The 11,978-nt window shown below is 40.4% G+C and overlaps 1 protein-coding gene across 1 annotated transcript; it reads left to right on the forward strand.

The window, feature by feature from the left end:
• Positions 1-420: 420 nt before the first annotated feature.
• Positions 421-11,574, forward strand: LOC139638242 (galectin-9-like). The gene is made up of 8 exons (XM_071512309.1): positions 421-634; positions 1,249-1,337; positions 4,020-4,227; positions 6,724-6,846; positions 7,283-7,504; positions 8,975-9,063; positions 9,339-9,495; positions 11,033-11,574. Exons 1-8 carry the CDS (start codon positions 599-601, stop codon positions 11,177-11,179), a joined length of 1,071 nt encoding a protein of 356 aa, XP_071368410.1. The 5' UTR covers positions 421-598; the 3' UTR covers positions 11,180-11,574.
• Positions 11,575-11,978: the final 404 nt, after the last annotated feature.

Consider the following 11,978-nt stretch of genomic DNA (forward strand, 5'->3'; position numbering starts at 1 on the left):
CAACCAGTCAGTGTGGTCCACCCATATGATTGAGGATTCTCCCTGACCACAGCTACTCAATATGTTTTAATATCATTTTCATATCAGATGTCTGACAAATCATTCCAGTGTGGGAGGATTTCAGCCTACTCAACCGTCTGTAAAACCTGCAGTGAAACCTGAAAATAGTGAATATTGGCTTGGCTATCAGCAGCTTCCATCCAAAACTATTGTCCGTATTACCTTCAAACTCTCAGAGCAGCCTACAACAGCTAGATTCGTAAAGCTTCACGCCATGATTTAAATGCAGCTGGATTTCATTATTGTGGAGGAGTGGAACTGATTCAGTACATTCTCAAGCATTCACTGCCATGATTACCAGATATTAAACTAGTGCAATAATGCCAGCTTAACTAATGGAAAACTGCGAGACAGATTTCAGAGGTCTGAAGGGGAAGGGTTGGATCACTCCATTTGGACTATTCAAACACCGCCTACTGTGTGAAATCGAAACCTATCTGATGAATAAAACTTTCTACAGAGACCTCTACTTTTTTGTGACCGTCCAGTGGAAACTTTCTGAAGCTCAGCAAATCCTTACTGTCTCCCATTTGGAATAATGGCATTTCATCAGCAGTCGCCCTTTCACAATCCTGTAAGTATATTAAAACGTTTGTATCTGAAGTCATTTTTCTTCTGGGAAAATAAATGATGAAGACACGACTATAGAACGGTTTTTATCCCCGATATGCGCCCTTCTCTCTAGTGTAGCGGGAGAGAACGCGTAGCCAATCTCCACTCAAAAATTGGACAATTTACTGCTGCCTTGCTTATTGGCAAAGGTATAAGCTCGTAGAACAATTATATACGATCTTGAACGAATCATGAAGTTCCATTCTTCTATTCGGCATACATTCAATGCACCAACGTGCACTAATTTCAATACATTTTCAACTTTTAGTATTTGTTCCCCTGCTACTTCCACAATCTTCGAGCAGCAAAAGTGGAGGGCAATAGTGACTTTATTGAAATAAAGTGCTGCTTCGTAGGTCGCTGCCAAGCCACATTTTCCAGTCGACAACGCCGCTTCATAAAATGCCTTAACAAGTAGCCTACCGGATACATTTGCAGATAGGCTAATGAAGGAGACATTAAATTGACAGATTTTTGTATGAAGTCATGTCGCAACAGTATCGGGGTTGCGCAAGGGTGTGCTCGACTCTACTGTATGAAAAAAGCTCATTTCCTGAAAACTGGTGTCCTTTCTAGCGAATCCCGTTCAATGGGGCGATCCACGGCGGTCTGCAAGATGGGAAGATCATCACCGTTACTGGACGAGTCCTGCCTGGAGCGGACAGGTCAGACATCCTTTCACTTTTTGGGGGGAAAGCTTCTCAAAGTGGGGTCCATGCGCCAGCAGGGGGCCTTGAAGGGGCTCCAGAGGGTTCCCAGCAACATGTGGAATAGTTTAATTTGTAATTTAATTCACTACGAATTATTCTAATTATTCGTATTATATATTCTCTAATAAAGAGAATGTATAAGAATTAATTGTAATCCAAGGTTTCTATCGTCCCATGTTGTTCAGTTCTACAATTCAATACTAAATCAACAACTAAAATCTTCCCTTAAGCTTATACAGTGTTGTGAAAAAGTTTGTATACCCCTTTTGTTTGGGCTACAAAATTATTTTAAAATGAAATTATTTGAATTTCATTGTCTGTGACTTGTACAATGTTTTCTATTACACTAAAGTAAAGAGAAAATTCGATATATTTTTATGAAATTAGAAAATTCAAATAGCAGAGGGTTTGCAAACGTAAGTAGGCCTACACCCCTTGAGCTAAACTGTGTCACTGACAAATATTTGACCAACACTTAACTTATGCTGATCACATATTCAGATTGTATCTATATGTTTTGAACATTATTTGCCATTCTTTGAAACATGAAGGCCTACTGGACCCTAATGTCATCCATAAGTTGAACCTCACTATCCACTCATGTTTTGAGATTGAAATCATCCTATACCCTGATATCCATTGAGATTCCATTGAGACTTGTTATCAACAATGTTATATTTATATTTTATTGGCTAAAAAGGCAGAATAATACATTTTTTTAATGCCAAATAATGTTCAAAATCTAATCTGAATTATTATTATTAGGGGCTGGGCAGCTCTGCTGCCGGTCCCTCTTGTATTTGCCAATGTTATTATTATTCTGCTTCTTCTTGTTCCTACAAGGAAATCTGCCTTCCCATGCATGAAAATAAACCAAACTTTGCACATAGGTCCAGTCCCATGCCAAACTTACTCAACTGGCTTTGGGGGTCAATAGTCCTGATGGTGGCACTACAGTAACCGTCTAAAGTTTAAAACTTTGAAAATTCATAACAAATCAGTCGTACGTGCTACGGCTTTGCAAGTTTCATCAAAATGTAGGCCCAAGTGAGCAGAAAGGTTCAGATGCTTCAAGCTGGCAGGAATTATGAAGTCTATCACTCTGTTTTTTGCAAAAACTGTAAAACTAATTAAACCTATCTCTTCCCACATGTTTTGCTCAATTGACACCAAACTTGCTACACTGCATCTTCAGACTGTCCTTCACAAACGATCCAGCCAGATTTTTGAATTATCAAAAATTGAGCCCACAGTGCATCAACATGTTTTACTGTAAACAGTACTGTAAACAGCTACTGCAAATTCTCGCAAAATAAATCTCCAATGTTCATGAAAATAAATACCAAAATTTTCCAGTCATGGTAGATGAAGTGTGTAAAATTTCAGGATTTTATCTCAAAAACTGAATTTTTGACAGTATAGTAGTTCTGCACTCATGTAAACTATTGCAGTCAATGGAAATAGAGCATCTTTAAACATCAGTTTTTCACTTATGGAGCAATCAATTTTTGTAAAAATAAATTACAGACATCTCTATGTTGTCTAGATGAAGTATGCAAATTCTCAGAATTTTGTCTTGAATACTGAATATTTGACACTAGTTTGAAATCTGCCTGTAAATGCATGGACAGCTATTATCCTGCACCCTGGTGGTTGGCTAAGTTCTAGTGTGAAGCCTCGTCTAATTGTCCCACTTCTCAGGTAGCTCAACACGATCAAGACTTGCCATTGATGGCAAAGGTTGTTAGTTCAAACCCTGGGTGCTGCATAAAGAACATGCTTATGTCTTTTCAGGCTTTGTGCTGTGTGGAATAGAGACTCATGATTTCAAAGATACTTCAAGGTTTAATGATACTTTTGGTCCGGACAGGTCTGCTGATGGACCCTTATGTAGTTCTCATTTGTCTTCCTCCTCTTCCTATTTTTCCTCTTCCTCCTCCTCTTCTTCCTCTTCCTCCTTCTTCTTCTTCTTCCTCTACCTCCTCAAAATGCCCGGCCCCAACTCACCGCTGCGCAGCAGCTATAATTATTATTATTATTATTATTTTAATTTTGCCAAGATATCACAAGAAAAAAATACAGTGACATACAATAACATAACATAACATAAAAAAAACCTAATCTGAATATGTTGTGACAGCATAAGGTACGAAATGTTCATCAAATATTTGTCAGTGACACAGTTTAGCTCAAGGGGTATACTTACGTTTGCAAAATTTGAATTCTCTAACTTCATAAAAATATATAGAACTGTCTCATTACTTTAGTGTAACTGAAAACATTGTACCTCAAAGAAATCTCTTAGGGCTTGTTTTACTGGAATAACATGAAATAATTTTTACTATAACAGTAGCACTGTTGCCATGAGAAATTAAACCAAAGATAATGGCTCTTACTTCCCAGGTCCATTGTTTCCAGCAATCAGGAAGTGGTCTGTCTCCCTCTTTGTGTTCCCTCTTTAACTTTCTCTGTCTTCTTAGTTCAATTCAAATCTGCTTCATTGGCATGACAGAAAAGTAGCTTATGTTGCTAAAGCAATACAGTATCAATTCAAGTGATATTACAAAGTTTAACCAATGTCAATTCATAATAATGTACTGTATATGATGATATCTCTCTCTCCCTCTCTCTCTGTAGGTTCCATGTTAATTTACAGTGTGGGTCCAAGGCCAATGCGGACATTGCTCTCCATATTAACCCACGGTATGACAGTCACCCTGGTTATGTGGTTACCAATACCTTGCAGTACGGGAACTGGGGGTCTGAAGAGAGGAAGCAGAACTCCCCATTCACCGCTGGCTCCAGCTTCAGCCTCGTGATCACAGTCCGGCGTGACGCCTACCAGGTTTGCCTTACAATACACTGCTGCAAGTAAGGGTTTGACTGATATATGGGGCCGATATTGGTCTCCTCCTCCTCCTGCAGGCCATCTCGTCCACACTTATCCCTGCAGTCACGCACATCATCAACTCCTCACTTACAACGGGTGTGTTCCCCGCTACTTTTAAGCAAGCGCGGGTTAGCCTGCTGCTAAAGAAACCTACACTCAGCCCATCTCAGGTTGATAATTACAGGCCGGTTTCACTACTCACCTTCCTTTCCAAGACACTTGAGCGTGCAGTCTTTAATCAAGTCTCTGAATTCCTTTCTGAGAACCGCCTGTATGATCCTAACCAGTCTGGCTTCAAACGCGGACACTCTACCGAGACTGCGCTCTTGTCTGTAGTGGAAACACTGCGATCAGCTAGAGCTGCCGGTGAGTCCTCTGTCCTACTGTTACTTGACCTATCGGCCGCCTTTGACACAGTTAACCACCAAATCCTCCTCTCCACACTCGCTGAGCTTGGCTTCTCGGGATCTGCCCTCTGCTGGTTTGAGTCCTACCTCTCAGGGAGATTCTTTAGAGTGTCTTGGAGAGGGGAAGTGTCTAAATCCCACTGCTTGTCCACAGGGGTACCTCAAGGTTCAGTGCTTGGACCCCTTCTCTTTTCAATATACACCACCTCACTGGGTGCAGTGATCCGCTCACATGGCTTCTCATACCATTCATATGCTGACGATACCCAGCTCCTCCTATCGTTCCCGCCAGACGACCGCACAGTCTCGGCGCGGATATCGGCATGCCTCGCCGATATCTCGGCTTGGATGACGGAACACCATCTTCAGCTTAACTTGTCAAAGACTGAGCTCCTTGTCATCCCAGCCAGTCCCTCTGTACAACAACAGATCAGTATCCAGCTCGAATCTACTCAGCTCATGCCCACAGAGTCTGCCAGAAACTTGGGTGTCATGATTGATGACCAACTAACCTTAAAGGAGCATGTGGCTTCTGTTGCTCGGTCATGTCGATTTGCCCTGTACAACATCAGGAAGATCAGACTCTACCTGTCTGAACATGCAGCACAACTCCTGGTACAGGCGCTTGTAATATCATGCCTTGACTACTGCAACTCCTTACTGGCAGGGCTCCCGGCATGTACGCTCAAACCTCTGCAGATGATCCAGAACGCGGCGGCGCGTCTGGTCTTCAACCAGCCCAAAAGAGCACATGTCACTCCGCTATTCATATCCCTCCACTGGCTCCCAGTTGCTGCCCGCATCAAGTTCAAGTCCTTGATGCTCGCATACAAAACAGCAACCAAAACGGCTCCGACCTACCTAAACTCCCTCATTCAGGTCTATGCTCCCTCCCGTTCACTACGCTCTGCCAAGGAGCGGCGCCTGATGCTGCCACCGCAGCAAGGCCCTAAGTCTCTAGCCAGACTCTGGTAAGAAAAGGCTAAAGACCCAGCTCTTTAGCGAATACCTTCTCACCTAATGGCCCGTGTAACCGAAAAAAAAAAAATAATTTGCCTCTATGCACTCTATGCATTGCCTCATAGCACTGCCTTGTAGCACTGCCTCGTAGCACCTACGTCCTGTTGGACCAGAACTTAGCTTTATAGCACTTACTCTCGTTGTTCTCTCCTAACTAGAACCTTGCTTGTGTTGTATGAAAATCTCATGTGTAAGTCGCTTTGGATAAAAGCGTCTGCCAAATGTGAAATTGTAATTGTAATTGTCTTTTATTAAAACTGAGATCTGGTTTAGCCACCTCTGATATGATGAAGTTTGATTGATGACATATTTATTGTATTATTGATCAATACTAGCCCTTAACCTGAACAGATTCTAATAAGACATTTTGATCAGATTACACACATTCGAAACACACACAATAGTCTCAAGTCAAGTCTTTTTCACACTGTAAAAAATGCACTGATATTGGATACAGCATAGTTGGTTTGGCAGAGTGAAACTTTCTGGGAAGTCTTCACCCCTAAGGTGGAGAAGTAAGGTATGTGACACTTTATTCTACAAATGTCACAGTATTACAATAAGGCTGACTTTGAGGGCCTGTCATGACTTTTCTTAAACAGCTTGGGCTTAAAGGTTAGTGTGTAGTGAAAGTACACGTCTGCAGGAGTGTTTTGACCTAGAACTTGTGCAGTTACAATGAAAGGTAAACTGTACAGTGTCCAATTTAGTCGGAAAATATCAGAAAGTGTAATATATGCAGCGTTTATAGTTAAAAATGGCACATACTTTTCATTATTATGATGACATCAAACATTAATATGGATGCTCACTTATTGAATTTGACGATTAAATACAAAGTAATTGGTTTAAAACAGTATTTCTAGATGTTGAAATCTTGCGCTTTTATTTTGAAGGCTAAACGCCCAAACCCCACTGCTAACAACACCGGCATACATAAAGTGCACACTCCTTTAGGTGAATTATTTTTGAGTATTATGATGTATTATGATTATGTTTGACAAATTTTGTTTTCTCTCTACAGTTGACTGTCAATGGCAGCCAGTTCATGGACTACAGACATCGCATCCCATTTAACATGGTAGATACAATCTCAGTGGGAGGGAAAGTAGAGGTTTTCTCCATTGCCTTCCAGAGCAGCTCTATGGTGAGGATAGCCCAACTGCATGTAATAAAAACATAGCATTGCACCAAATATATCTGATATATGTGAAATTCTAATTTTAAGTTGACCCTAGAATTAACTATGTATGCTAACAGAATTAAATTATATTATGTTGTTATTATGTTAAATATGTTGATTCATTATTTTCTGACTTATTTCTAACTTATTTTCGAAGTTATTATTATCATATTATCATTATCAACTAAGCTCACGCCTCATAAATAAATTACCATGTACGGTGAACAAAAGTGATTTTGTTTTGATCTTTTTCTAACCTGGCAAGTTTTTTTTTTTTTATTTTGGTGCTAAGATGACAATTCGTAGATAAATGGATGGTTGTGGAATAGATTGAAGATGAGACTAATGTAAGAGATTTCTTTTCATATTTGCTCCTCTACAATGTTCATTTCCTCCTCAGCCTGGGTTTCTTCCACAGCAAGCCTTTCCTGCGCAGCAAGCCTTTCCCGCGCAGCAAGCCTTTCCCACGCAGCAAGCCTTTCCCTCGCAACCAGCCTTTCCCCCGCAACCAGGGTTTCCTGCTTATCCAGGTTTTCCTGCTTATCCAGGGTTCCCATCTCAACCAGGATTCCCCCCACAACCAGGATTCCCCCCACAACCAGGATTTCCACCAGCAGTGCCTGTGAGTATCTGGCACAGTGGTGTTTTATTTCTACAAACATTTCTCAGAGGCAGAGCTGCTCTGGAGGCAGAAATAATCTCATTGGTTGAGTTAAACCTCAATGGGCGGAGTCAAAGAACTGCAGTTTTTGTGGCTAACAGGGCTTTCACACCAAACGCGCAAGCACAGCATTGTGCAGAGCAAGGCCATTGTTTTCAATGAAGGACGCAGCTCTCCTAAACTGCTGTGCAACCGAAAGCAGCGCAAACCACCTTGATATTTCCCCAGGTTTTGCGCCCAAAGTTCAACTATATTGAAACTATATTGAACTTTGACCTCCAAATACGCTGACCTCTACAAGGTGCCCACTGGCATTCCGGCATTTACAGGAGGCGGAAGTTTTGTAGGCACCAGAGTACCCAGAGTTATATAACTCCACATTAAAAACATATTGGAACCTGTCCGAAAAATCACAGACATAGCAGATAATATCCGAAAGGATGAGGCAACCAGGTTAGAAAAATTATATTGTATTATTTACATATTCCACCTTCTGATTCAAAAGAAGCCTAGTTAGCAGCATTGTTGAATTATTTAAGCTGCTTTGTACAATGTTAAGACCTGACAGCATGAACTTAGCACATATTCATGTCATTATTAGCCTAAATCTATTTACACAATTTAAAACTGACTATTTACATAAAAATAACCCATATAGGCTGTTGAAATTGTTCAGTGAACTGCTGGTGACCCCACTACTCACCTTTCTGGAAAGGTGAAAGTGTGTTTCTGTAGGCTACCGAGGTTCCAGCTTGCGCTCTGCCTTGCGCAGATTATGGTCATTGTTGCTTCTGGTGTGAAAGCCCTGTAAGTAATGTTTGAAAACCCAGTGAAAAAGACAAGAGATAAGAGAGAAGGTAGCTAATAATATTTAAGCCTAGTACTCTTGGCACTAACTGACAAAATGCAACTGATCTAGGTTAGCTAGTTAGCCTAGCTGACCTACCAAGTTCAAAACTAGCCATACTAGCCTGTAGCGATCTAGGTAAGCGAGTTAGCTAGCTGCTGACCTTCCAACATCATGAATGCCATGGTCATGAATGCATGAAAAAAGGAAGTCATTGCCACTTCTATTGTTTTAAATTTTTGAACACAGTTCTTTCTTTTCCATTCAAGTTTGCCAGTTAGCTAACTGCACTGCAAAAAACTTGTCTCTCTCAAAAACTTTGAGGAAGTTTTGTAACTAAAACCCCAATCTGCTAGAATCTGCCGAAATACCTTTAGCTGCCATTCATCAAGCAAGCTGCAGCCTCCTTCCTCCTAAATAAATGATCACAAACGACTTGAGGTAATAGCTATGTGGTCTGGACATGGTTTTTGTCTTTACACTAATGTTAGATGCCAGGTCACTGCAAGGAAGAATTAAGAATGCGTTCATATGGTACTGCTTTTAGATAATTGTTATTCCTTTCCTCCTCTATTTGTATACAGGCTATTCCCTACAAGGGTGTAATCAGTGGTGGACTCCACCCCGGCAGGACCATCACTATCCAGGGGATGATTAGTCCCAATGCCACAAGGTCTGCTACATTTTACTTTGAATGCGGTATACTCATGCACACCTTGTATGAATAAATTAAAACAGGTGCACACCTCAGGAATGAGGACTGCGTACCTAGGATACCTTTACATACCTTTACACCTTTGCAGGAACAGAATTGGAGGCCTGCGCACATTTCCTAAATCTGACTTTGGATTTTTGTACTTTTCTTACTACAAGAAACATAAGACAACATTCATACCTGAGGCCCACTGTCATGTTCTACTCTCACTTTTCCTCTGTTTTTACTCTCAGGTTCCATGTGAATTTAAGCTGCCACTCTGGCATCGCTCTGCATTACAACCCACGTTTCTCTGAGAACGCGGTGGTACGAAACACAAAGCTGAGGGAGCAGTGGGGGACTGAAGACCGCTCTGGAGGAATGCCCTTCCACCGGGGACAACCATTCACGGTACAAATACAAACACATTACTAACATACTGAGTTAATGGGTTATTTTGAAGGCCAATACTGACAGGCATTTTGGGATTGAAGTTGCCAATAGCCAATATTTTGTGCCGATATTCAGGTCTAGAGTCACTAAGATTGCGTTGTGAGAGCAATCTGGGTGTTTGGACCGCCGTTGCTTGAGCTAAGAACGTAGAGATTTCCAAAGATGGTTTCTGCAAAGTCAAAATTTGCATAAAATTCAATATGGTGGACAGGGATGGTTCCAGTGGCAAAGCTGTAGAACATGTCCGGCTACATATGTACACTACCCATCAAAAGTTTGGGGACACCTCATTCAATGTACTATGTTTTTCATTCTCTTAAAGGATAAGGCTGGTGTTTTTTAATGCATTTCTTACCGTCAAACAAATCCTATAAAAATAACAGCAATGATCAGCAATGATTTTGTTTTGAAAGCAAATCTCGTCCATGTAGCCGGTGCCCAATGAAGTCATGTCCCAGCAGCCATAGAACTCCATTGTATTAAAAAAAAACTATTAAAAACACGTCACAGAGCCATGCTGCTGCTCTGGCAGCATATTTCATCATCATGATGCACCGGGCCAGCTGACTTTTTCCTCAAACAACTTAATAAACCGGCTGTAAATACTTTGCATCTCAGGAAAGTAGTTCCGTAGCACCGAAAATAGTCCCCGGCATAATGAAGAATTTGGTCCCATTTGATTTGGTAATAACTATAACAGCCTGACTTTTCGTGGTAACAGTTAGCAATTTTTAAAATTGAAACTATGTCTTTGTGAGCTGTATTTCAAGGTTTTTAGCTTACAATTGGAGCCAATGACTTGAAGGCTAAAAAGGGAACGTAAGAAGTCAGAAAGTAACGGGAGTAGAGCAAACGCATTGTTGATTTTGTTATTTTCATAGGATTTGTTGACGGTAAGAAATGCATTAAAAAACACCAGCGTTATCCTTTAACGCCATTTTGATCTAAAGGCTTCTGCTTAAATGGTTGAAATTTGTTTCATAGACAAATAGAAATAGTAAAGTTGATCCTATGTGTGAATTTCTTTCCAAAGCATTTGCCTTTCCATCAAGGCAAAGGGTGGCTACGTTAAAGAATCTAAAATATAAGATAGTTTTGATTTGTTTAGCACATTTTTGGTCACTGTATAATTCAATTTGTGTTATTTCATAGTTTTGATGTCTTTACTATTATTCTAAAATGTGAAAAATAGTAAAAATACAGAAAACTGTGGTGTTCCCAAACTTTTGGCATGCAGTGTATACCAAGTTTGGTGTAAATCTGACTTATGGTGTGGGAGTTATTCATTTGTTTATGGCGCCACCTTGATCCATCCTCATCCATCAGGATCATAAGCCACCACCAATATCACCAACAATGTAATTTTGCCAAATGGCATGTCTCTATCATGTATGATACATCACCAGTATCAGTTGTACAATAAATATGCCAGTTAGTTTCACAGTAACCTGCATGGAGTCAAAGTGGGTGACTGTAACTTCCCTTTTCGTTTCAGCTGACCATTTGCTGTGAGGCTCAGTTGTTCAGGATTGTGGTCAACGGGAAACAGACACCCATCTACAAACACCGCCACACCCCCCTCAAACAGATTGACATCTTGGAGATTGACGGGGACCTCAGCTTGACCTCTGTCTTGCTGTAGTTCACTAGAGATCCAGGACCTGCGTCTTGTATTAATGATGCCTTACAGAGGTCACTGTTTCCCTCACTACCACCACAAACCCACTGCTTTTTCCATGTATAAATGAAGTCATGGTAATGAATTACTTTGGATATTTTCTGGATACTTTACTTTACTATGAAAATTCCTGTTTATTGATCTTGCAAACAGTAATTACCATCTTCATGGTAGTATATGCTAATGACCCATTGAAAACAGTTCATGTAGTAGGAGCAGCTGTGTTATTGCCCACACCACTTGTAAATTTGGATTTTAGACTAATCAATGTGCTGTTGAGCTGATGCAACATATATAAATCATTCCAAAATGATTTATATATTATACAGTGTTTTGTGAAATTAAAATATGTGACAGTGTGTTATGGTGTGTTGAATTCTTCTTCTTGAGTTGAATATTGTCAAAACTAAGGACATGGCAGTTCATTTCAAAAGGTTTCAAGTTTCCAAACCCACTGTAATAAAAGGCAAGGAAATAGAATTGGTGGACAACTAAAGTATAGGCTAGTAAATAGATAACTAACATATAAATCAACTAGTATTCTAAAACTAAACAAGGCAACAGTAAACATGTCATCCCCCCACAAATGATGCAGTTCCTCTTTGGGGTAATTGGTACAATAAACATACTATAAAACTAACTAGACTATACATATCTGGGAACTGTTGTGTATAGCAAAGTTTGCTTTGAGAAAATACAGACAGGACACTGCACTACCCATGGCTTCACTACAGCCTTTTTGTGTTTATGTATGCAGCTGTTA

Source organism: Centroberyx affinis, unplaced genomic scaffold, assembly GCF_046629955.1.
Source record: "Centroberyx affinis isolate AG114_WGS23_722 - 3 ecotype Tasmania unplaced genomic scaffold, CSIRO-AGI_Caff_v1 ptg006231l_1, whole genome shotgun sequence".
In the NCBI taxonomy this organism is placed as follows: Eukaryota; Metazoa; Chordata; class Actinopteri; order Beryciformes; family Berycidae; genus Centroberyx; species Centroberyx affinis.

Bases quoted from the DNA above. Each gene is read 5' to 3' on its own strand.
- LOC139638242 (XM_071512309.1), top strand. From the start codon at position 599: ATGGCATTTCATCAGCAGTCGCCCTTTCACAATCCT. The intron at 4,228-6,723 runs GTTTGCCTTACA...TTCTCTCTACAG, and splicing joins TCCGGCGTGACGCCTACCAG to TTGACTGTCAATGGCAGCCA. The intron at 6,847-7,282 runs GTGAGGATAGCC...TTTCCTCCTCAG, and splicing joins CCTTCCAGAGCAGCTCTATG to CCTGGGTTTCTTCCACAGCA.